General features: G+C 47.1%; 1 protein-coding gene across 3 annotated transcripts; it reads left to right on the plus strand.

Annotated features, from left to right (window-relative positions):
- Positions 1 to 674: 674 nt before the first annotated feature.
- On the plus strand, positions 675 to 25,861 carry SPSB1 (splA/ryanodine receptor domain and SOCS box containing 1). Of its 3 annotated transcripts, none has more exons than XM_065037998.1 (3): positions 675 to 866; positions 19,364 to 20,192; positions 23,774 to 25,861. In XM_065037998.1, the coding sequence occupies exons 2-3, from the start codon at positions 19,499 to 19,501 to the stop codon at positions 23,899 to 23,901; spliced, it is 822 nt and encodes a 273-aa protein (XP_064894070.1). In that variant the 5' UTR covers positions 675 to 866; positions 19,364 to 19,498; the 3' UTR covers positions 23,902 to 25,861. The 3 variants fall into 3 exon arrangements, with proteins under 3 accessions (XP_064894070.1, XP_064894072.1, XP_064894071.1); XM_065038000.1 differs by lacking the exon at positions 675 to 866 and adding an exon at positions 11,789 to 11,940; XM_065037999.1 differs by lacking the exon at positions 675 to 866 and adding an exon at positions 15,592 to 15,730.
- The last annotated feature ends 403 nt before the right edge of the window (positions 25,862 to 26,264 follow it).

The following is a 26,264-nucleotide window of genomic DNA, read 5'->3' on the forward strand; positions in this document are numbered from 1 at the left end:
AGGTATCCCATGCAATATGGCTTGCTTAATTTATGACAATCCCCTGGTTTATAGCTCCAAGCAGTATTGTTACAAACAGACTCTTTTTGTCTGGGAAAAATGAACAATGAATCATCTCAGAGAGACATTACTGGGTCAGATTTGTCCAGAAAGCTGTTTTTTGCAAACAAGACTGAAATAAACAGAATTGTATTTCCCTGGTTTGTTTTTGTAAACAAATCAGTTTAAAAAAAGCAAACACACGCTCCCTAGAGTGTTTGCAATGCAAATATCGCAACATTGTGCCAATGTATAAGGAGCCTGAGGATGCAATTCATTAAAAAGCAACTGGATCATCCACAAAGAAATAAACAGTGTTAAGCCTGAAACTCCCTGCTATTTTTAGGCGTTCCTGGAGCCAGTGAAGAATTAAAGGAGCCTGATTTCATGGGGAAATACTGCCGGCTGTTGAGCGCTTGTCTCCACCCGGGTCACCCGCGGTTCTGCTTGGGACGCGGCTCGCGTGTCCGACCCGACCCGACGTTGTCCCTCCCCAGGCCGAACGAGTCGCCCCGCCAGTGCCGCCCCCCGGCCCCGCCGCTTCCCCCGCCCCTGCCCGCCCTGGGCTGCCCCCGCGGGGCGGAGCGGGCCGGGCCGCGCCCCGGGCCAGGCCGGGGGCGGAGCGGGGCCGCCGCCGGGCGCTATTTGGGCCATGTGACGGGCCGGGCCCCGCTTGCCGCGCCTGGCGCCGGGAGGAGCTGCGGCTGCAGCCTCCCCGCCGCGGCGGAGGAGAGGCGGGCGCTGCCCTCGCTGCTCTCCGCTGCGCAGCGCGGCCCCGGGAGCAGCCTCCGGCGGGGCCCGGCCCGGCCGCTGCCATGGTCCCAACGGTAGGAGCCGGCGGGGGCGGGCGCGGTGCGGGGTAGGTGCCGGGGGGCTGCTCGGGAGCGGCGGCCGGGCCGGGGATGCCGCGGCCTCCGCCTCCGTCCGCGGAGGAGCGTCCGTGCCCAGCGGAGCGAGTCTCTCCCTGCAGGCTGCCTAGAATCGGTGCCAGCTTAAAAAGACAACAACAAGCGGTAGGCTGGGGTGAGGCTGAGCCGAGCTGCTCTGACCCCGCCGAGCCGCTCCGACGCGTTTGCAAACCGGGGGAGCTCGGGCGCTGTGATTGCTGCATGCGAGTGTGGCCGGCCCTGGGAGTGGGGGGACACGGGGACCGCTGGGTTAACGGGACACCTGTTGCCCACGGAGGCATCGGGCCCGAAGGGCTCGCAGCGTTTGGAGGCTCCCGGAGCCGTGGGATGCCGTGGGTGAGTGGGTGGCTGCCAGAGGCCAGCTGGCGGAGCTGCGTGTGGATTTGAAAGGCAAACACTGATAATGTCAGTTTGGAGATCTTCGGCTCTTTAAGGAAACCGGTCTGATTGTTCAGTGTCTGTGGTTACAGTGGCGGTCTCTGGAGCACACCTTACAAGGCCTAATTAATGTATGTATTTTGTTATTACATAAACCTATGCTAGGAATTAATCTTGCTGTAGCCTTGTGTTGAAATCTGCCATGTGCTCTCCTTTTTACCCGAGAAGTGGGCAGTCAGTGTGGCTGATGGCTGGTGCTGGCCGTGCCTGATTAGAAACCTATGAATTGTCTGAGCAGTTGCTCAAGATAAGGAAGTTTACAAAATGATTGTAAAAATGGGAGTTGCAGCCTTGGAGAAAGATCAGGGATTTTTTTCCTGATAGCAATGTGGGATGAATAGATGAACCTTTTGTCCCCAAAGCAATCTTCGCCATTCCCACCCCTCTGATATCTGATTTCTGCACCAGATTGTGCGTTGCAAAACACAGCAGTGTAGGCAGCTTAGTCTTGCTGGGTTCAAGTTGACTGCTAAGCCACCAAGACCAAACTACATGGAGTTTCCAGTGACTTGTAGTAAAAGAGATCTGGCTATAGGATGGATGGGGTTGAAGTGGCAATTCCAGGAAGAAGGATGTTTCCATGCTGAGTTGATAAGGGAACCACTGGGAATGTGGTGGAGTTGTGCTACTGTTTACAAAGTGGATGGTGATGCGGGGAAGCACTTAGCTGGCTTGTGCTGGAGCATCATCCGATGCGCCAGTGGCTGCTGTGCTGTCAGTGTGCCCGGCCACTGGCCTTGTCCTGCCTCTCGCTAGTTGTGTTGATGGATGCATAAAGCAGCAATTTATTCTTCTCCCTCTTAGTTCTTAAGAGAAGGGGTGAGCTTCAGCAGTGTATTCCTCTGGGGGGCATCAAATTATTGCAGTACGTCAGCTGCAGGCTTTTGCAGCCTCTCTCCTCTGCTTTAGAGGTTACTGAAGTACGTTATAATGTGGTTGGAGTTTGTTTGTAAACTTCTGTTAGACACTTCTGAGATGTGGGTTTGTGTTCCAGGAACTGGCTAGCCATGTGCTCTGTTTGTGTGGAGCCAGTTTGCTGCTGTGAGATCCTGGATGTGGAAAATATGCTCTGCTTGCTGCTCTCCTGTGTCTTTATTGTTTTATTTGTGTTTTTCCCCCGGTCTCCTACATTTCCTTTCCTCAGAAGAAGTGAAAGCAGTCTGCAAGGACTGCTCGCCTTCTCAAGTCTGTCTTGCAAGGGCTAATTAAAAATTCATTAATTTACTGGAATTAACAATCCGTAGCTAGTGAGCCAGTTAGGACACAGTGCATGCCAGGCTTTGTGAATGAGAGCAGACCATGCTGACAGTTCATCTTCCAGGTCACAATGTAGTTTTTGAAGATATGGAAGGGAGTGTGCTCTGTCTGAGGTGTGTGTCTCAGTCAGATTCCTGTGGCTGGTGCCACCAAGTACACTGGAATTGGCACCTGGTGCCTATTTCAACCGGGCTCTGACAGGCCAGTGCAAGTCGTCGTTATAGTTTTGGTCTGTAGGACATGTACTGGTGGAGTCTGGAGTCGCTGAGGGCTTGTGTTGACACGGGGAGTGAGGATTAACTGGTGCTGGCAGAGAGCATCAGTGGGATGACCTCAGCTGGGCTGTGCTTATCTTCATGTCCTGTGGCAGGAGGCTTGTACTTGTATTAACTAGTAGAGTGATGCGCCTTTATAGCCGTGGAGAAACAGCTTACTAGACCTGCACGGATTGTACTAACAGGCTCTACTTCGCTATGAGTTTCCCCATCCTTGATTCTACCAAAGGCTGGTGTATAAAACTTGCTGCCTTCCTCCTTTGTTCTTGCATGCATGTGATGCGACTTAGCAAGTGAAGTTGCTGGTACAAGATGCAAGTTAGACACTAGTCACATCCAGACAAAGCTGTGTAATGCCTGCAGAATAGAAGTGAGTAAGTGTCTGAGAACCAAGGTTACTGAACTGCAGTCACTGGACCGTTTGGCTGGTGGTCATCATAGAATGGTTGGATGTCACGGTGTTGACTCACTTCCAGTTGTTACACTGCTCTGAGCAGCAAAAAAAGAGATAAAATCTTCCTTTGATTACTCCATGTAAGTAACTGCTACAGCTGCTGCTGTTTCAATAATAATGATTGGGGGAAATGAGTGCAGTTGTCCTTAGCAAAGATGGAACGTGCTACACAGTGTGAGTGGGAGGTAGAAGCATGGAATCATTTTGGTTGGAGGAGACCCTTGAGATCCTCAAGTCCGACCATAACCTAAATCTAGCTCTAAACATGTCCCTTAGAGCCTCATGTCTAGGTCTTTTAGACCCCTCCCTAGTAAAATAGATTTGGTGTGAGCTGGATGCTATATTGAGATCCACCCCCAGGATGCAAAGGCAGTAAGGGTCTGACAGAACAGTCAGCTGAACCATGAATAATGTCCTCCTGTTGAGCTGAAATTGAGTAAAACTTACCCCTTCTTTGCAAATAATACAATTTATTGGCATGTTAACTATGTTTGAGCTCTGGGCCTGGACCACTGGGATGAGCAGATGCTATTGTATAATAGTAAGGCTTTTAACCAGCAAATCCTTCCCTGGGAGAAGGGTTTTCGCTTAAAAGACTCAAACCCCACCACCATCTGCCTGATTTCAAAGTGAGAGGAACAACGTTTGACTGGAGAGCTGTGGGCAGAAGGTGGTAATGCCTGAAGGGAGTTACCAAACATGGGCTTTTTCTTATAGCCTGGGAGGGGAATTTGATCAAGCTTGTAAGCTGGAGCAGCTGTGTAGATGTTGGTTTCAGACTGCTTTCTTTGGATAGCTGGTATGTTATCAAGTCAGGAATCTGTCCTGAGGAGATCCCAGATGGGGCCTTGACACCATAAATGTACAAAGGCACTCGGTTGCACAAAAACTGCAGAAACAACTTGGTTTTAAAGAACATGAGCCACACATGGTAAACAGCCAAGAAAAGCAAGCAAGGGGTAAGGCCAAGCTGTTCTCTACATGAAAAGGCTACGTTGGTGTCAGATGCTTAGAAACTCTGAGTTTAAACTCGACTGTGGATAAATTCTGGTTTGAATGGCCTTTTGAAAGTTAAACTCAGCACTAGAGATGTGAGAAACGCCTGCATTCCAACTGCAGTGTCTGGAGGCTCGAGGGAAGTCTCGGATTTGCCAAAGTATGGTTCTTGCCTGGATACCCTAATTTGTTGTCGTGTTGTGCTTCAGGAGCCCTGGGTCTGTAGTGCTGTAGCCTGGTGAGCTGTGCTGCGGGGAAAGCAGCATTGCTTCTCGGTGAGAAAAGTTATCCTTGAAATGCTTCCAAACAGTCTTTGGTCCATGCTGTGGAATTGGGACACGTATGTGGAATGGATGGGGTTGGCGCTGTGTTGTCAGCAGTTCTACATAGGGACTGTCTCTTTGATAGACAGTCTCCCCATGCTATTTAAAGGCTAAACTGGTCATATTATTGAACTTGGACAATGAGGGATGGATTGGTTTGTTCCATACTAATCCCAGGACACTAGCACATCTAGAACCAGTTTCAAGTGATGCCCATGTAAATGAATACCCAGAACTTTGTGGACCAGCTGGTGAGGGGCGAGCTGAACTGGGAGAATTACCGTTTATGCCCTGGTTCCTATGAACTGCTGAACAGCTGCAGAAGGAACCTGTTGACACATTTGCTGAAAAGCGGTTTGGGGTCTCTGTGAGTCCAGAAAGTACCTGGCTGGGCTCCTGTGGGCAGGAAATGTGGTTGCTCGGACTTTGTGTTCTGGGGTTATATGACAGGCTGGACTGTTACCCTCCAGCCTGCTGCCACGGTTCAGCACTGCTTGGCTGCAGCACTTGGCTTCTGTGCCTCATGTCCCACTCAGTTTCACCACTGATGTGCTGGGGTTTTCCATATGGCATGTTGTGCACTTCCAGCTGGAACAAAACGGAGCTGGGGGTGGGAGTGAATCAATCTAGTGAGCGTTTTGGTGTTTTTGTGAGCCAGGGCACTGCTTTCCTTCCAGTTATCTCGCAGCTCTTTTGGAGTGCCGTGTGTCCCTCTTGCAGCGAGGATCAGACAGGCAGTTAAGTGGTTTCAGCCTCCGATTTGACTCTGGTATTGATTCAGTCACACGCATCTCTTAGATCTTGCTAGCACAGCTTAGTTTGCAGCTGAAGAGGAAAGGGCAGGATTGCTGCATACATGGCGCTGATTCCAGCAGGATATTGCTGTGAGGTTAGGTATGTGGCACGCTGTCCTGCCTATGTGCAGCTGCTGTGTAGAAGTTAAAAAGGGGCAGCTAATCTGCTGTGAAGAGCCTGTGAGCTTGGGTAATGGTGAAAATGCAGAGAGTGAAGGCAGAGCGGCATGGTAATATGCTGCTGGTTTTCCACGTTGTGGGTTTGCATCGCTGCATGTTGGGGTAGAGAGAGGAGAGGGCAAAGTGTGTATTGACATTTATTAATATGGGTTCATTTCAGTGGCTGAGGTTCATCCTGGAGTTTGGATACTGTAGTTTGTTCTTGATATCTCCTTTAGGTAATTGAATCAGAGATGATCAACTCAAGGACCAACCAGCTGCTAAATAGTTTAACTTTCTCAACTCAGTGTTTGCAAGAAACAGCTTTTGGAGGAACTGAGAGCTTTACTGGGAGGTTCACTTTACATATTTCCCAGCTAAATCTTTCCTGTTCTCTTGGGGTACTGGTGTTCCTCATGTGCTCCTCTGGGTATGATGCAGCTGAGTGCCTGTGATATGTTGCCTTCCAATGAGACTGATGAAGGGGCAGGTCTTCTGTGCCCACACAGCCCCAAATCTGCACTTTTGGCATGAATAACATTAAAACCCGAGTCTTTACCTGAGTAATCAGATAAAGCCTGGTGTGCGGACGCTGAACTGGATTTGCAAGAGGCACAGCTTGGTGTGTCAACACTTTAAGTGGGAGGGGACACCTGACTGGAGAGGGCTTGGAAGGAGCAAGACCCACATCTGCAGGCAGGCTGTGATTGTGCAAGGGCGCTGCTGCTCGGCCGTAGCCGGGGCAATGCGCTGCGTTACTGGGGAACGCTCGCCAAGGGGGCTGTGTCGCTCCAGGATGGCACATCTGTCCAGATGTTTGCCTACAAGGAACTACAGTGAATCTGCTGCTGTACTGAGCTTATTAGTTTTGGAAGAGGAGAATCTTTGCTGCTAGGTGCACTTGCATATATACTTGGTGGTATTTTTTCCTATACGGGCTCTCTGCTCTATGCCTTTTTTCCAAAAAGGAATTTGGCTGTGACTCATGCCTTCAGTCTTCGTCCCTTGTTGTAGTTGTGGTTTTAAGGGGATGCTATGTATTTGAGTTAGGAGAATGACTTTTTGTTTTAATTTTTAAGCTTATGGTCATTAAGGTGAACAGGAAGGTTATAGGGTGTTATACCTAGTGCTTGCTTGTAGGCATGTGCTCTGATGTTATTTGGATTAGGCTGTTTTCAAACCTTCCAGAAAATGCCAGCCAGTTCCTTCCCAGTCCAGGCTCTTCTTGAAAGGACACTTGGCCTAATGGGGATGTCATTTCAAGCTGCAAAACAGTACAGCAGAAAGCTCATCAGTAATTTTACTCTTGAGGTGCCTTTAGCGCTAATACAGTGTTCAATGTACTCTGAAAGCTTTTAGCATGTCTAAGGCACCCACAAAACAAGGGGACCATGGAAGGATGTCTGAGCCAGGGCTGTGGTGCTGAGCAGGTACCAGGTGCAGGTCCTGTCCCTCGGCCAGCGGGGACAGAGCAGGTGGCAGCAGGGAACGAGGTGGCTTTGCAGGTTGCTCAGTGCAACCCTGTTGCTTGCAAGACTGATAGAAAAGCTGAGCAGTCCAGATAATACACGCCTAGATGCATTTATCCATGGTTAGTATCTCTGTAGCCAGCTGTTGCAAGTCCTAGTATGGCATCACCAAAGCATTGGAATTATCTATAGGGGATGGGTGTGTAGGGTGACTTATCCTTTCTTTGAATATTGGAAGTAGTAGTGTAATGAATTGACTGTAGAAATGAAACTGCAGGTTAAATTTGGGTTGGGGTTTTTTTGTTGTTTTTCTTCTCATGTGAGGTTTTTAATGGAGGAAAATACTGTTGGATCTGGTGGCTTTGTTGGATATTTCCAGCATTAGATATTCTAGGCAGTTTACATCTCTTTTGTGTTTGGGAGGTTGTGGTGCACTGAATGGTGGGTGGCAGTGGCCTTCCCATTGCTTTCAAATTGATGTCTGTACACGGCAGAGCCATCCAGCCTCCTCAAAAGGAGGAGCAGGGACATCAGTAGCAGCTGAAAAAGAGCTGAACATATGTTGGTTGAGACTGACCAGCATTAGAAAAGACAAAAGCTTAGATACTGAAGGAATCGGCTGCCCTAACTGTGCTTGCTTCTCTACAATTCTTGCTTGCTAAACTCTGGAAAAGCAAGGCAGCTTTATATTTGCTGCTTGTTGCTAAGTATGTTGAGTGCATCTTTCTTAAGAACAGATCTTTTGATTGTTTTTACAAGGTTTCTTCCTCTCTCTCTATTTCTTAAGTTCTGTTAGTGTGTTTCTAACTTGGTTTCCTAATTGGAAACTTTCCATTGATGTCATGGGAGCTTTCTGTGGCCCACATCAAATAGCTTGGTTCACCAGGAATTAAGTGACTGTACAAATGTTTATATTAAACACTTATTTAGAAGGCATGTTGATTTATGAGGACCTATGAGGAATGCAGTGTGTTGGGAGGATAGGTTGACTGTACAGCTTTTGTCTTGCCTTTGAACTGTGAAAGTACTGGCAGCTGGTGAATGCCCAGATAAGACAACTCTGGCTTGCTCGCATGGAACAAACTGGACCCATCACCGACCATTGTGCTGTTTCTTGTCTCTTACATTGTGGAGGTTTTTGAATGGGTAACGTTAATGGAAAGGACTCTTGGCAATGTCTGGAATAGTCACAGCAGAAAGCTGTCAGCTTAATTACAGGTACTGGAATTTTGCTGTTTTAGAGAGGGAACCCACAGTTTAGTCTGCTGAGAAGCCCTAGGGAGAGAAGAGATGGTGAAAATGCATGTTCTTCCCACTCTGCTTACCCAGGCTTCTGTGATGGTGTCAGGGCATTTGGAAGGTGGAAACAAAGGGATAAAAACCATCTTAGCATCCCTTTTCGCCCCCAGACACTGAGCAGTGGCCATGGTTCTCCTTCCTTGCAGGACACTGTGCTTCTTCCTAATTTAAAGATCTTTTCCAAGCTGCTTGGGGTGTTCCGGAACCTTCCTTATGAACAGAGCTTAAGCCAGTGAAGCTGTTGCTTAGAAATGCGTTTGAGTGTGCCCAGTAAGACTAAGGGACAAATTCCGCTCCTTGCCAATTGAACCAGTCACTCTGGGCACTAACCCATAGTGAAGCAACTGAACAGTGCTGTAGGTGCACGTCTTGGTTGTGCTTTTTGGCAAAAACACTTGTTCTGTGTTACCACAGCTTTTTTCCAGGAAAAAGTTGCTCTCGGATATCTGGCCACCCTACAGTGCAGATGTCCTCTGAAGGCAGCATGTGGATTCCTGCAGCCACAGTTTGTGTAACGCGCTTTAATCTGTTTAATTTTGGCGTGCTCTGCACTTGCAAATCAAATTTGTCTAGTTGCACTTGTACAGGGATAAAACTTCAAGCAGTCTGGCTAGGAAGAGGTTCTAAAATTGTGCTGTGCTATGCTATGTGAAGCCTTTTGCTGTGTGATGTAAGAACCTGGGTGAAGCTTTTGGTCACCTGGCGTATCCCAACCAACCACAGCAACTTGCAAGAACCCTTTCAGGTAATGGTGAAAGCAAAACATTGCATCATGCTGAGACTGCCCAGCTGTAGGCTTCACCGAGATGTACAATGTCTCTCTTCCTAATTATGGTATGTCCCAGGACAATTATACTTAAACACAGAGTCCAGCCATGTCATTAGACTTTTTTGGGTAATGACAAGTCAGAAATCTAGTGCGGCATCATCCCAGAACGCTCAGCTTTGGGGAGCTGCTGTGTCTCTTCCAGTAAAGCTGGCAGTGGGAGTTGCCTCTTGTGTAATGTGTCTGCCAGGAATATCCTCTTAGTTCAGCACTTTGCGGGCTGTGTGAGATGGTTTGTTGTTGTGTGTATTCCTGGATGTAGAAGGTTTACCTTACTAAGTACACCCAGGGAGTAAAGCTAATGAGTCTACGTAGTAAAGGTATCTTGAGGGACTTATCTTGGGGGTACTGGGAGGTGAGGGGGTGCAGACAACAGAAAGGTGCATGTATATTCTTCTCCCTGGTTAGATGGTGCAAGTGGCATTGCAGAACGTACATTTTCTCTGATTTATTTCCAGTGGAAACCCCCTGAACACCACAGCATGGCTGCTCTTCTGATGTTCCCGGTGCTGTAAAAGCTGCCGTCCCCTGCCCTCATGTGTGAAGCGCTTGTAAATCCACTTAAAACAGAGCACAGTTGACCCACCCTTGGTACACTTGTGTGACAGATGTCAGTGCTTCTGTTGCTGTTGCAGGACTGGCCTTGACCATGTCTCAAAACTTGTGTTATATAACAACCTCATGATGCTCCTACTTGTCTCCCTGCAAAGAACAGGCCGTACTAGGCAGACGAGAAATGCCAATGCTTTTTTCCTGTTGTTACTGGCTGGGTTGCAAGCTGCTTGTGCCCAAACGTTCTGGAGGTGTTCAGCCATGGTGTGACTGCTTCCTTCTGCTAAGGGACATCCCTAGGAAACTGCTTTTCCTCTGGAGACTTGATAGGAAAGAGGGAATTGGAAGCTGAGGGGGGATATTGTGGACTTGAGCAAGCCAAGGTGCTTGATTACGCTGGGATAGCAAGTCTGGATTTGTCTGGACTCCTCACCTCAACTGGCTGCTGCAGCAGTTGAAGAGGAATTGCATCTTCTGGCTATGTTGTTGAATTTGGAAAGGGTTTTTCCACAGCTTTTGTTATGTTTTAAGGGTTGTTGCTGTTCCGAGATCAAACTTGAACAGAAAACACAAGGCTGCTGCCAGCTTTCTGTCGCAGGCACCTTTTATCTTGCATTCATCTCTTCCCAGCAGATGCTGCTTTCCTTTCTTCTACTTTTTTGCTACAAGACTAAAATTAACAGCCCTTTGATGCAGGGGAAGAAACTGTATTTCAAAGCAAAGTACCTAGTTAACTGACAATAAACTGTTTTTATCTTGAAGGTAATTCAGTGTTCCTTCTTTGAAACAAACCTGAGGGTTGGAAGCTCCTGACCCCTGTTTGCTCAGAGTTAACAAGCAGATCCCTCCTTGCTTGGGAACATCAGTGACTGTTCTTTTTGGGTGGGAGGTGAAGCTGAGCTCCTCAAGGTGAGGATGTACGTGGGGAGAGGGTGGCAGACACTGCTGTTGATGCGCATTGTTCCAGCGGATTGTTTTCCTTCCAGCTGATTACGGGGTGCGGTGTGTGGCTAATGCTATCAGGAGAGCTCCAACCATGCAGCTCGAGGTGGAGCACAGTGGGGGGAAGGAGCTGAGGAGGACACGGGACTTCAGACACCGCATTGTGGCAGTGAAGCAATCCGTGTCCTCCAGCCAGACAGTCGTTCCCGGGCCAGCCCGTCCTCCCCAGCCTTCCTGCCTTCAAAGACTTGCCCTGAGCGTGGGGTTTGTGTGAACGTCCAGCTTCTGGCTTTCATCTTTTCCACTTAAAAAGATGAGCCCTGTTCCTGTGAGGCGCGATACTTTCTGAAGGGTGGTGTGGCGAAGCTGTGTGCGTTGGGAGGATTGTTTGCAAGGGGGATGCTGAAGCATGTCTGTCCTCAAAGGGGTGGCAACCGGTGGATGAGGCTGAGCTGCAGCATTGCCCAGGTAACAGGTGATTTTGGGGAATGAAGAATTCCTAAACTTAGGCTGTGGCTGGCTTGGCCGGTGGTCAGAGCATGGAAGGACATGTTACATATAACATTTATGTTATAAGAACTATCTGATGTGGCAGAGGCACATCTAGTGTGCAGGTTATGGGTTTAAGATCTCACTTGAGAGTAGGGGCTGGGGGAAATACATTGAGAAAATGGTACAAGGCAGATGTTTTTGGAAATTAATTGCAAAAGGCATTTTTTGGAAGTCGTAATGTTTTGTCTTGTCTGCCTGGTCCTACTGAAACTACCACACTTACTGAGGCTACAAAAAGCTTTTTTGCTGGCACTGGAGGCATTGAAGAATCTGACAGGCTTCCAGGTTATGAAGCCTAAATATGCTTTAAAGAACCTGTGATGATGGAGCTCCTGCTTTGGGTGCCTGTGCAGGAGTGCTGACTTTGAAAACATCCTTTTGCTACATGAACAGAATCGTTTCCTAAACAGTGCAAAAAGAAGTAACTTCCTTGGTGACTCAACTGTCTCCTCTAGTGAGGTTTTGTCTTTGGTGACACCCTCAGACTCCACAGACCTCAGGACAGGAAAAACCTGAATCTGTAGTTTAAGCTGTGAAAGATCTGCTGGGTCTTTACACATGAGGATGCGACTTCGGTCTTTTTTCAGCACTTAACTAGCCCAGGATGAAGAGATCTGGGTAAACGTAGGTGAATGCTGGGTTTTTCCATGTGGTAAGGTAAGACCAAGTCTTGTGTATGCAATCTGTGTCTACATCACTTAGAGTAATTCACTGTGCAGTAAGAAGGCACTGACAGCTAGAAAGAGAGGCTGAACTACATTCGCTTGTTTAGGATTTATTTGACATGAGGATTAACACTAAATTCAACCTGAGACGGGCTGATTAAGAAAATGGAATGACCTGAAGAGGGAGGAAGGTGCTTAACCCCAGGGATGAGGAGCTGGGATGGGATATAACTCAGTTCTGCACCACAGGGCCCTGAATTTGCTGTGACCGAACATGCTCTGCTCTTTTGCTGAGAACAGTGTTCTGTTTGTGATGCTTTAAGGATCTAATGCTCTACTTGAAGGGAGAAGAGACACTGTTGTAATGGACTAAGAATTATGTATTTCTACTACGTGGCCCAGATTTCAACTATGCTTTTTCTGTAGTGCTGCTGAGCGGTACCAGACACTTGCACAACTTCCTCTCTGGCATAGATGTATTTGATGTAGATACATATACTGAAGCTTCAGACACAATAAACCTATTTGAGGGCAACAGGCTGAGTAATGTGGTGCTTGGCAGCTGCATCGCTGTGGGGATTTTTGCTTTGCTGTTAGCAGTGCTTGTGACATCCTCAAATGAAAAGAGGAAGGAGGAGGCAGCAACTGGGCAACCTTAATATCAGAATAACTCAAATTGCAAACTATTTTCCGGAAGAAAAGGAATCCTGCTGGACTCTACATGTACAGAATATACTGTATTGCTTTTAAGAGCAGGGATTGAAATCTTCATCTTACATTTTCAAGCCATCTGTTTGAGCAAATGCTGCTTTTCAGGTCTATACTACCCAAATCTATGTGACTTTAATACAATAATGCTCTCATGCTTGGTGTGTACTAAGTGGCTTCGTTCGGTGGGCTCTGTGTTTATGGAGGTGCTGTGCTTTGCTGTATTTTGCTCATGAAAAGCAGCACAACAGCTATCCTGGAAATAACTGGGATTCTAAACCAGCACTTGAAACAATTGGGATGCCATTGTCTTGCTCTTACGACTGACAAGCCCAACCATGTTGCTTCCCCTGTTCCTTCAAGCATGTAGCATACAAGAAAGGCTTTCTGGAAACCTGCTTCCAGGCAAGGGATAGCTAGAACAGGAGGGTGACCTGCTGTGAATTGGGAGAGGACTGCACAAGCCACAGCTGTACGAGTGTCTGTTACTGTCCTGGTGTCACCCAGGAAGGAGACAGAACGGGACTTTTGGTGACTACTGAGAACTTAAACATGGATTTCTTTTAATGCAGCTGCTGCCAGGGTTAAACCGCAGTGATTCATTGTTAGCTGTTTCAAGGGGAAAACAGCACTTTGTTACCAAAACCTTTGTCCTGATAGCTTGTTTTGTTGGCTAATCTTGCAGTCATAGCAAAAAAAACTAAGTGCTTTTGATACAGGAATGGAAACTCTGGATAGAAGAGAAACATCAGGCTTCATTCCTTCCACCCATTACTCCCTTTCCCATCTACAGACAAAACTAATGAATCAAGATACTTAAATGGACATGAGGGATGGACCATGAGCCGTATGGGCTGCAAATCAGTACATGGGGAGGGGGAAAACTAAAAGCAAGGAGTTCTTGTGCAAGAGGGTGGTTTATTATGTTTTATGTGGGTTTCTTTAATGCAAATGGTTCTGAAAGTAAACATCTACTATTTAAAATTTATGGTGGCTTAATTGTGGAGGAAATGCCTTTCTAAATGCAGCCTACCTTAGGATGTTATGGCTCCAGCGCTGGAGGGAAGGAGGGAGAAGCATTAGGTGGGCACGGCAGCTCGGCCACGTGCTGGCTTGTGGATGCTGAGCAGTTTACTGCTCCACCTCCTGAATGGCTTCTGGAGGAGACAGCTGTTAAAATCATTGTTTTCTTCTCCTCTTGTGAGCTATGGGCAAATGTCTGTAGTGCAGGGCAGCGAAACAGCTTGGGGAATGATATAATCCTGGGTTGGTTCCCCAACTCGGTCTTCAGTGTGATTGCGCTGTCCTTTGTTGGTAGATTTGCAGTTTAGGTTTTAAGAGCTGGATCGAAGGCAGGCTTTCCAAATGCTTGTTCCTCTCTTTTTTGTGAGGCTGGAGCATATAGAGCCGTGGAAGACCCTGGGACTTGTTTCTGAGTAGCCATATAACCCGCAGGTCCTGCAGATGAGCTCATCTGACCTGCTTCCATGCTGGCTGCATCAGCACTGTGCTGTCTTGGAGTTACTACAGTCCTTGTACAGATAAAATGACAGCTCCATCCCTGAAAGAGCATTTATCTAAGAGTGATACTAGATGGCATCTGAGCAGAAGCCTCAATATAATCCTTGGTTTTAGAAGAATTTTTAAAAGTTGGGCTATTCTTTGATTTTTAAGAACGTGTGGTGGTAGAAAAGCAGCACGGAGCTGGCTGCTGAAGGACAGGGAAGTTGTATGACTAGTGCTGTTAGACGGTGTACTTGGTGGTTCAGCCCTGCAAACTAGTCTTTCAAGTGCAGCTTGTTTATAAAACTGGGGTTTTCTGTGTTTGCGATGCGGCAAGCATAGGTTTCAACCTTACAAGGATGTGAGGCTTCCTCTGGAAGCAGAGCTTGTTTACATGCAAAGCCTCAATAACATAAGGAGAAGTTATTGAAGATGGTTGGACAGGTACAAAGGTGTAAAAAAGATTAATCTCTGGACAAGATGAAGAAAGTTGCATGTGACATTCCTGCCTCCTACCTGTGTGCTTCATTTCCCTGTGTGCTTAGTCCACAAGCAGATCATAGAACTGTCTCCAGTGTACATAAAGAAATCACAACTGAAAAGCCTGTGACTTCTGCAGCTGGTGCATCTATGCTAGACTAGGTGGGTTTTTCTGACCCTTGGAGTGGCATAGTTGAGGATGGGTGGTTGTTACTTGAGGTTTTAGTTTACTCAGATGTGCTGCTCTGAGTAATGTCAGTGCTTTAGTTTGGAGAACCAGACGTTCCATACATGGTGCAAGAGGCCACGCTGCCTTCGTCACACTGCCTTTCAACATTGCAAAAACAGCTAGGAAACTTCTGCAGAAACTGAATCATCCCAAGGAGAGGAATGCTAGAGTGCCATGTTCATACAGATGAGCTGCTTCTTGGTGGTTACAAGTCCTAGTAGTTGTAAGATGATATGCTCTTGGCTTGCTTGGACAGAAGCCTTTCCTGGTGTGTCTCAGAGTGAGCATGCTGCTGCCTCCAGCAGGAGAGCAGGGCTCTTGGTGTCTGCTTAGTAGATTATGGGGCTGTTGGCTTAGCAAGGCGGCTTGTTAACTTTGTAGTCTAGGTAAATCAAACATTTCCAAATCCTAATTGTCTTGTTCCCCCCATCCCTGGCATATCTTGAGCACAGTTACTTGTGAAGGGTCTCTCGCTCTGTTGGAGGTTTTTCCTCTTTGCTGGGACACGTGCCGTCTTTCTTAATTCTTTCTTGCACAACCTCTAGTGACCTCAGTTTCACTTTCTGTGGAGGCCACGCAGCTCTGCCAGCAGCTAAACCTGCTGAGCCAAAGGCTTTCTGCTCCTCGGGAGGTGGGGCTGATGAGTTGCCCCTGTGGCAACCTTATCTGCGGGGCGACGGCAGCGCGGCGCTGCCAGAACCCGTGCTGGGCAACCAGGGTTGTCTGCCCTGTCCTGATCCGAGCGAAATTGCGACACTCCGAAACTGCCTCAAACCGTGTTGTTAGTACAGTCGTTCCTCTCATCTGTCCTGTAGCTGCTTGGTCGCTGCTAACACAGCACTGGGGAACTTCAGCAGCATGGGTGAGCTTTTCCCCCAGGTTTGATCAGCGTGTAATGGGATGGGGAGGGTGCTTAAAGCCAGGAACTCGCTGCAGTGATTGCATCAGTGCTGGGTGAGGCGTCTTGTAAAGGGCACATTTTTGATGGCAAGAATTAATGCCAAGGAAAATTAAGTGTTCTGGTTCTGTGGGGTTAAAGTTTGAATTCTATTTGAGGCACGTGAGTTCTTCTTTCTCTGCCTCAGTTGGGATGTTTTTGGCATTGGCTTTTATCTCGGTTTTACAGAATGTCTATGACCAAGGGAGCAAGGAGAAGACCTCTGGTGTTGAAGCATGTTCTAGAGACCATGACATCTGCCTGGCAGGGTTCTTGGCTGTGTTTTATGAGGTTCACTGCCAGCTGAAGGGGGTAGATGTGGCCATGGCCTCTGCTCTGTTGTACGTGGTGTTTTGGTGAACTGAAGCAAGCTGCCTGCCCCAGCTGGAGAGGTCTGTGCTAGGCAGCTATTTTGCCTGGTTCATGTCAATGCCTAAACAGAAGTTGTACAACAGCTCTGCTCTGCCATATAGATTTGGGGTTTTTTTTCTTTGCAGAGCTTTGTTCTCCCCATTCAGCATCAGGGACTTCATCACCTTCTGTTGAAATGTCTTTGTCTCCCGTCTTGATCTATTTGCAGCAAGCAATTGTTTTGAAAGCTGGCGTATCTTTCCAGTATGGCAAACTGCCTACTTGCTCTGAACAGCTGAACTGAGGGGAGATCTAATTCTCACTGGAAATAGCAGTGAACATTTTTCTCCAAGACACTCTTGCAATTTTGTTCCGAAGCTTTTAAGCCTAGAAGGTTAACAATAAAACTGAAAATTGTATGGGAGCAGAACAGAGCATCATGGGGATGAGCTTATGTTTATAAAGCAGAGCAGGGTTGCAGCAAGCCTGATCTGTTGATGTGATAGATAAAAGCCCTTTTAGTGCTTATATTTGTACCTAAACCTGTAACAGATCAAAGGTTTTGAAGTAGCTAATTCCATACTGTATCTTTTCATTTATGGCTGGCTGTGTCTCATATCAAGCTGCCCAGGGCATTAATCCTTTAATTTAAGAGGGTAAGCTTTTCTGTTTCTGTCCTGCTGGGGGAAGTCAGTATTGTCTTGTGCATGAAGAGGCTTCTCCTTTTAAAAAATGAGGGTGTAATTGTGTTTACTGACTGTAGGGCAAGTGCTGCTCCGCAGTTCTAGACCAGACTAGTGCCAGGCCCAGCAGAGCAGGACTTGCTGCCTTGCCCTAGTAAGGAGCCATGTGGCGCTTACATCTTGGCAGGTGGAGCTCAGTATCTGGCCTGCTCTCCATCTGATCGACGCCTTTGTTCCAATCTTTATTTTTCTAGTCTTTCTCCCTTTATTCTGGCCATTGTCCTTCATATGGTGTTAATAGCGTGCCTGGGAAAAGTCATAACTAAGGCAAGTGCTGAGTGGAGCTTGTGCCGAGGAAAGGCTCTTTGGGGCAGGCAGGGAGGCGATGTCCTGCCACACACGCTTCTGAAGTCCCTGTTGCCTTTCACTGTGGTGATTCCCTTTCTGGTGCAGCAGCCTTGATGGAAATGTGATGAAGCATATGTTGGTGAAAGGCAAAAAGTCATAATGAATGAGGCATTGTTTTGCTAATGAAGAGAATTGTCTCCTCTTGAGTGTTTTGTGCTTCAAAGCAGTCTGCACCAATACTCTGCAGTCTGCTCCGTGTTGGTTCTCGCTTCCTATGCAGCGTTCTTGCATGTACTTGGGGAAATCTTTGCCTCTCCTCCTTCTGCCTGTGTTTTGTTCCTCTATCCTGTTTAAAGTTCCAACAGCCGAATTTGCCTGTAGCCTTCCAGGTGTGCTTTCCTGGTCGACAGCCTTGTCCTTATGCCATAAGCCTTGGGGATGCCAGGTAGTTCATCTGGTACTTTCTGTAGAACACCAGCTGATTCAGTCTGGTCTCAGCATCCTCATGCTCTGTCCCAGCCTGAGCAAATGACTTTAATGGAAACCTTAATTATTTCTTCTGGTCTGCATTAACGTGCCTTTCACAGGGAAGGCACCTGTTGGTGACTTCACAAATCTCTTAATACCAGAGTTGGTGTCAACTTTGAGGTATAAAAAGTGATAACTTGAGTACACAAAAGCATGAACGCTCCATACTTGGGGGAAAAAAAGAGGGAAGGAAGGAAAAGTAGTTCTGTCTCTCTTTACTGAAGAACTACCAGGTTTGAGATTACTGTTCCAATGGCATACCCTGGTCTAGTAGTAAAAACCTGTAAGGAGGTTGGTGGATTGATCCCAAATCCAGAGCATACATGAGCCATCCCTGTCACCTGCTAGCTGAAGCCTTGCTGTTTATGTCCAGTAACCTTATTTTTAAACCAGATCTGATTCATACTGTGTTTTCTATGCCAGATGAGGTCCTTGGTTGTGAGTAAGTGTTGTGACTGTAGCTGGCAGGAGCTCTGGGTGATTGCCTCACTTCAGGAAATGTTAAAATAACACTTTTTTTTCTTAGAAAGCTAGTTTGCTCCCCTCCCACTTCTAATTCTCCTAATAGCTGCCCCCAGTTTGGCAGCGGTCTTACAGAGGGTTGTTTGTGTTGCCGAGCGAGAGCAGAGACACTTTAGAGGATGCGGTGCTGGGGAAGAGGTACACAAGGAGAGCTGGTATCTCTAGCCAAGCTGGCTTCAGCTTTTGAGAGGTTTCTCTGAAATTTGGATGGAAAATTGCTCAAGTGTGAGAAGAATCTCGTTTCCCCCGCTCTGGACTCTGCATCTGAAGCTGGGGATTATTTTTTTCCTCTTGGAGAGGAAAACTGCAGCTGCTCCTTTGAGACAAACCCTACCGCAGGTTTATCTCCTCTCCTGGCTAGTTCAGTGGGGCCAGTGGTACCAACAGCTGCTGCAATGGGTGCATGCTGAGGCTGGACCCAGACGCTTTTGGCTGCTGGTTTGGACTTGCAGTCAGGCCTCCAAGGTACTTAGCAAAGCTTTAGTGTGGTTGAAGATAATTTTCTCCTCCAGCCTTTAGCAATGGTTGCCAGCTGCTTTGCCAGCTGATCTCTGAAAGGTTTGTAACTCTCCAGATGGAGAAGCTCTTCTTTTTCTGGATCCTACCTTGTTTGATGTCATGGTGAGATAGTTTGTGTTCCATTGGGAAAAATGTAAGTCTCGAGCATTGCTGTGTCCTGGGTTCTGAGTCTTCTGCATTGAATAAACTCTTCTCCTGCATTTTTGCAACCTGGACAACATATAAGTGATTGTGATGTAAAACCAGGGTTAGCTGGAGGCAACCCAAATGCAGATGTGCCCTCTGAAGGTTTAGTAGTGCAGTAATAAGGAGCAGTGCACTCACTGTAAAGAGAAGATGAGCTCTGGCTGAATCCATACTTTCTTCAGAAAAAGAAGCAGAAATTCAAATGCTTTTCTGATGGGGGCATTGGAAACTTAGTGCCTGTCTATTTGATCTATATGTTATCTCTGCGTTTGCATAAGTAGCATGCATCACCCTTCCTTCCTGGTGGAAGGGAAGGACAAGTTGTCAGGATAAATGGATTAAAACTGCTTTGTAAATGTTGCATACAAGGCTGTATGTGCTAATGTTTAACTCCTTTCTTGTTTTTCTTTCCATCCATTAGGCCATACTGACGGGTGCACATCTTGACAAGGTCTCCTGGTAACCTTCTCCGAAGGGCTGAATGACAGCAGGAGCGGCCGGGTGAATCGATGAGCTTTCCCTGGGAGCCTATAAATAGGCGAAATCAGAACACACGATGGGTCAGAAGGTCACAGGTGGGATAAAAACTGTGGATATGAGGGACCCTGTATACAGACCATTGAAACAGGAGCTCCAAGGACTTGACTACAGCAAACCCACGCGTCTGGACGTGCTGCTGGACATGCCTCCAGTATCGTATGAAGTCCAGTTGATGCATTCTTGGAACAATGACGATCGCTCGCTGAATGTATTTGTGAAAGAGGAAGACAAACTCATATTTCACCGGCATCCGGTGGCTCAGAGCACAGATGCCATCAGAGGCAAAGTGGGATATACCCGAGGACTGCACGTGTGGCAGATCACCTGGGCCATGCGGCAGCGGGGCACGCACGCTGTGGTCGGGGTGGCAACGGCGGATGCCCCTTTGCATTCAGTAGGGTACACAACGCTGGTAGGAAACAACCATGAATCCTGGGGGTGGGACCTTGGACGCAACAGATTGTACCACGATGGCAAGAACCAGCCGAGTAAAACCTATCCTGCCTTCTTAGAACCGGATGAAACGTTCATTGTGCCGGACTCCTTCCTGGTGGTTCTGGACATGGATGATGGGACACTGAGCTTCATTGTAGATGGGCAATACATGGGTGTTGCATTTCGGGGACTCAAAGGGAAAAAGCTATATCCAGTGGTAAGCGCAGTGTGGGGACACTGTGAAATACGGATGCGCTACTTGAATGGACTTGACCGTGAGTATAACTCCCATATTTGTTCTAGCAGTACAGATCTCTGTGCTACTCAAGTGCAGGTTTACTAGACCATCCTGGGGAGGGTTTTCATTTGACTAAAGAGGTGAGGATTTTGTTAGCAGTAGGATTGCTGGAGACAGCTCTGAATCCTTAGTAGCTAATAGAAAGTTTGGCTCTCCACGTGTGCTGTTAGTTGGAGCATTTGGGGAGGCAGAATGGTGGGAGAAGGTGATGCCAGTTGTCTAGTTAGTGATGACAAACCTTCTTATGCTGCTACCAAATTATCAGCAGGAATGTCCTCCTGACAGTTGTGTTATTGACAATGTAATCCTGGTGTCTCTTTACAGGAAACAGTCTCTGAGGGGCAACCACCTTCCTTAAATGTCTAAAGAAGGGACTTTAAGTCCCTTGTGGGCAGGAGTAGGGAGACCTGTCCCTATTTAAGGAAACAGGAATGACTCATATTCGAAAAGTAGCTTATTTCTCTGCTGCTTTTGGGGCAGAGAGTGCACATTTCTAGAGTGGGTCTGGATATTGTAGCCAGCCCAACTTGTATGCCAGGCTTTTTACTAATAGGAACACCGATCTCTAGCTAAGCTTAGTAATAAATTTGGCTGTCCCAATGTGCTAAAGTCTGTTATCTCTCATAGTCAGAAGTTCCCATTGGGCCAGACTGTGACTCAGTCCTCTGGGTAGGGTGGAGGAGAGAGGTGAAGGAAGTGGATTAAAATCTGGATTTATGATGTTTAGCAAAATAAATTTGGCAGTATTGATATGAAAAGAGTAGTGTTTCCCCTGCATTCCAGAACAGTGTCTGCCCAAAGGCTGTAACATACTGGGCTGTTTTATTTGTGCTTTAAATGTGTTCTAATGCTGGGCCAGCAATGGCAAACCCCTGGCACTGGTGATATGGGGCACAAAGCTGACACTGGGCACCAGAAAAACTGAGCTGATGGGAAGAACCAGGAAAGCCGTGCAAAGAGGTGGGAGTGAAATCCACAAGTGCTTTGAGAAATACTCTTCAACTCAGCAAGACCAAACAGAAAGCTCTTGGCAGAGCACTTTCTCACCAACAGAAAGAAACTGAGCTCATTCTGCCATGACAGCTTACAGAATGGCAGCAGCCCCAGTAACCAGGTTTTTCTGAAGGGTCAAAGCCAAAATGTGCAGCTCCCCTCCAAGCCAGCAAGTCTGTGGAGTTGCTGGCACAGAACTGCGCTTAGCAAGGAAACGGCCACCTCCAGCACTGGATTTGGTTGTAACGTGCTCTCGGCATAGGAGTGAATTGTGGGCACAAGGCCAGGAATGACGGGATGCTATTTTGGCACAGACAGAAAGAAGGTGTCTGGCTCTAACCACTCCTGAGCATTCAATAGCAACACTGTCCAGTGACTGTAGTGCTTGTGAATGGAAGGAGGTCAGATGTATCTGTGCTTTCTCTTTTGGTCTTGATGTCTCCTATCAGACTGGGTTATCAGTGCAAACTAGATGAGGACGGAGTTCTTGTTCTTAATCTCTGTGGGAAGAAGATCCTCTCCTTTTAAGGCCATTAAAGGGGGATGTCTTACGTTAATGTCTATAGGCTTTGAAGGTTGGGGCCCCTTGTCCTCTGGGATGCTGGCTAGACAATGGCTCTGTCCCAGCCGTCTCCAGAGCAGGAGGAGTTGGGACAGACACTGCACGCAGCATATTTCTACCCCAGTGGTTTAAAGATAAGCTACACTGGGAACTGCCAAAGCAGTGCTGCCAGGAATAGGCTTCTCCAGCAGTATCACAGCCAGGGCTGAGACGTGCAGAGCTGTCCCTGCGGGAAAGGCAGCGCGGTGCTGCGGCAGGTCGTGAGCAGGCAAGACCAGCAGCGCCCTGGGCTAAGCACGGCTGTGTCCTCACTTATGGCACAGAACATATACGGTGAATGGTGGGGCTTGGGAAGCAACAGTGCTGCCCTGACAGATCTGTTTGCTCCTCACCCGGTGTTCCTATAGAGGTGTGATTCCTTAGGAATAATTGATGGTTGAAGCAGTGGGAGAACTTTGGAGAGCTGCTAGAAAAACCATTCCGCTGCAGCTTCCCGTGGAGCAGGTGATGGCTTGTGATCCATCGCAGGGAAGGAGAGGCGGGAAGCGGGCGTGAGTTCAGCTCTGGCTGCGAACTCGAGGAGACAGACCAACTCAAGTGTGTATTTCCTGACTTTGTTACCAAGTCTCTCCTTGCTAACAAACTCTCCTTCTCACAGACTCTTTGCCAAAAACCAGACGAAAATGAGCTTTCTCCACTTTTCATTGGAAGTGTTTTCTCCGTGGAGCAGTAGGACTGTTTGCTTTTTCCAAAGTGGAATCAGGAGTGGCCTGATCAGAGGCTGCTGACCACGCTGTTCTGTTGGGTGTTTAATGGCAGCTGTTATCTTTGAACCTGGAAGGGACGCCCATCCATCTTAATTCTGGTGAAAAACGCAGCAACATGGTCATGCTTAGACAAACTAAGCTTTCCTTGTCTCTCAGCTCTAAGACAGCTGTATGAGCAGATTAATTTGGCTTGTAGTAGTGGAAGCTCGAGCTGTTGGCATCTATCAAGGTTCCTGAAAACTGGGGTTTCACAGCCAAACTTTTCCATTCCTGTGGATGATTTTAGGTGTCTGTTCAGCCCAAGATGTCTGTAAAGGAAGCTTTCTAATGGTGCATGCTGAGCCCTCGGGCTATTAGAAGGATGTCCAGCTATCTGCTTAATTTGGGATGTCTTTGTGTTAGCTCTTGGGAGGAGAAGCCCCTTAGGCTTGTGCAGCTTGCTGTGTGAAGGTGAGCTCTGACAGATACAGCAACAGAAGCTGTGAGAAGCTAATCGGTGTCTTCCTGTGCAGCTGTGATGCTTTAACTCTGGCTTTGACCTCAGTCCCCTGCATGTTGTGAATGACTCTTCAGCATCAAAGGGCCCCATACACCATTCCTGAAAAACTAGTAATATCTTGTGCAGTGTTTAAAAGCACAGGATGCAAAAATGATAGCTGAAGGCTTCTGTCTCTCCCAGGTTTATGATGCAGGAGGGAATCCTCTAATGGGAAATGTCACAATACAAGATGTGACATGAAGCTCTGACAGATGGCTTTGTTTTTCATGGGAAATATGTAGTACAAATGAAGTGGTTGGCAGCTGTTATCCTACTCTATGAGAAACAAATCACGGTACTTTCTGGGTACCCATACTACATGATGCCATCAAACTGTTTGCTGCAGTCTTTACTTCAGTGAATCTGTTACAGAGCTTTGTTTGGATACTGCAGTAAGAGGCACAAGCAAGATGTTCTGACTTGAATGGTGTTGAAGAGGGGGAAACTTCCATTAGGGGATTTTCTTTGTTTACACACATATATGGCTTAAATAACCACTCCATAAATATCATGCTGTGCCTGTGTATTTGAGGAGCTGAAGTTGCCGATATGTGGATGCTGAATGGCTTGGCTCCTGCAAACATGCCAAGCGTTCGCTTTTTCTTGCTCAGTGTTTTCAGGGGGATTTTTAGAACTAGCAAAATCAATGTGTAACTTGTGGGTTGGGATTGTTAATGTCTTGGGTCTTTTTTTCCCAGCTGAACCACTGCCTCTGATGGACTTGTGTCGGCGAGCCGTGAGGCTTGCTCTGGGCAAGGAGAGACTGAGCGAGATCCCTGCGCTGCCGCTGCCGGCCTCCCTCAAGAGTTACCTGCTCTACCAATGACCCTCGTGCTCACCCACGGAGACTTGGAACCAAGGCAAAACATTGGAGCTGCCTCCTGGGCAATGGGTTCTCCACACTCCTGTCATCACTACTGTTGGAACTCCTCGGCCAAAGTATTCCTGCCACTGCTTAAGTCTCCTTGTGCCCTTACTGGCAAGCTCTCAAGGAACCCTTGTGTCACAACTGTTTTGTTCTTTGGAAGTCACTTCCCCAGCACACTTACAGAAGGAACATTTACAGAAGCTCTGTGCTTCCCTGCTTCTCCTTTGGGTTGGAGAGCCTAGGAGTGAATGATTTTTCTGCACCAGCTAAAGGGAAGACCGTAGTTTGGGAGAAGGGAAGGCATTAGGAGTGGAAATGTTAAGACCAGGTCCTACAATAGAAGGGCATGGAGTGGCCAGCAAAGTTGGGAAGAGTCTGGAATACCAGAAGAATTAAGTTTTTAAAAACCAAAAAAACCAACCCCACTCCCAAACCCTGAAACATGAAAACCGAGAAGCCTTCCATGGGGACGCTTCTTAATGTGGAGGAAGTCATTATGTTGCTGATGTTTGTATCTCTGCCAGGACTTCTCACAATGTTCTGATGTTATTTCCTAGACAGTGAATCCTGCTTTGTTTATCACCATTGCTTCCTCAGTTCTCTGGCTCCATTCTCTGTTCTGCCTCTTCCCAATGGGTTTGACTCAGCTGATTGAGCAGTCATACCGTGCCTTCACCTGCCTGCTTGACGTAGAACTGCAGGTTTTAGTCCAGGATCAGGGGTTCCTCGCTGATGTGGGGACAGGGAAGGGACAGACTACTTGTGCAATAGGGCAAGATGGGCTGTATGAGCTGAGACTTGTTACACAGCTGTAGGTCCTGCCAGTTTAGGTCTGCTTTCTGTATAGCCTGTTCCATACTAAGGCTTTAGAGGAACACAGTAATGTGCTTCTCTAATTGCTCTGCCAGGGAATTCTCTTAGATAAGCTGCTTAAAGTCATCAAACCCAGGCTGCGTTCTGTCATAGACTGTCAGTGTAATCTCCACTTAACTATGCAGCAGGAATAGTTCTCTCTTCCTTGCCTGGGGGTGGAGGTTGTCCTGGGGAGGTGGGAGCAGCGTGGCTGCAGGAGCACCATCAGCACCTGAGAAATCCAGAAGGTGATTGCTGTGTTATGTAACTTGTGAGACTTGCAGAGATCAGTGGGGTGATCTTCAGGTAGAGCGAGAAGAAACTGAACCTTTCCAGAGCTGGGGGCAGGAGAGAACTGCAATAAACAGGACGAGCAATTCAGGCAAAATCAGCACATCCCAAATAGATTATCACCTCAGTAGCCAAGTAAAGAGGATGACACTCCTTTACTAGCAGGAGCTGCTCTCTTGACCTGCCCACAGGTTACTATGCTGCCTTTCTGGGGTTATTTTGCACATTTCTTTGTCTTGAAAAATGTTTGTGTGGTTGGTTTGTTTTGCTCTTGAGTTATCCCTTCAGTTCTGTGTAGGTACAAATGAGTTTAGTTGTTGAAAATGTTAATATATATATATTTGTGGTGTATGTATAAGAATGTTTTAAACAGCTGCTGTAGGGTACCTTTTTTTAAATAAACTACTTGCATAGTATATTTTGTAAAGCACAGAATTGGTGCCAAGACTGGGTGGGGTGCGATGTGCCCCTTTTTTAATCTAATATTGTATGATTTTTTTAACATAGGGGTTTTTACTAGTTTCTGTTACAGGGTGGGACACAAGAAAATTCAGTGTGTATGGAGCCCTGCTTGGTTGCCTTCAATTGGAACCAGTGTCTTCCAGCAGTCCAGGGAAGCAGCTGTGTTCTTCCTACTTCTACTGCCCTTTGTGCTCCCTTGTTTCCATCTCTTCTCACTTCATCAGTACATTGCTTTGTACAGGTTTAAATTCTGACTTTCTATTTTATGACTGTAGATAATACTCAGTAACCTAATAAACTTTATTAAACATTGCTCGATGCTGGTTTTTATTTGCATGGAATGATCAAAGTTCTTTATCTAGTTTCTACATGAGAGAAGCCAAGACCAAACAGGTAAAGCGAGGGCTCTTGTGGCCTCGTCTCTGCTTGGAAGAACAATAATTTAAGAATTTAAAGCTGGGATCTAAAAGTTGTGTGGAGGTGGAGGACAAGCTGCAGCTATTGGTACAGGGTGGCAGGGTGGGGTAGCCTTCATTTCCTAACTTAACTTGGTTTACAACTGTATTATTACACCATACTCTTTTCTAATAGATTCAAGTAGGACTCAGGTTATCTTGTCAAACTTGATGCATTGTGCAGGTGTGCAAATTTCACTGGATTACAGCAGACAGCTGTTTCTTCCAGAAAAACAGCCCATATGAAAACAAGTCACTAAC

This window comes from Columba livia, chromosome 21 (genome assembly GCF_036013475.1).
Source record: "Columba livia isolate bColLiv1 breed racing homer chromosome 21, bColLiv1.pat.W.v2, whole genome shotgun sequence".
NCBI lineage: Eukaryota > Metazoa > Chordata > Aves > Columbiformes > Columbidae > Columba > Columba livia.

Coding starts and splice junctions, on each gene's coding strand:
- SPSB1 (XM_065037998.1), top strand. CDS start 19,499: ATGGGTCAGAAGGTCACAGGTGGGATAAAAACTGTGGATATGAGGGAC. Junction 20,193..23,773: donor CTACTTGAATGGACTTGACC/GTGAGTATAACT, acceptor TTTTTTTCCCAG/CTGAACCACTGCCTCTGATG.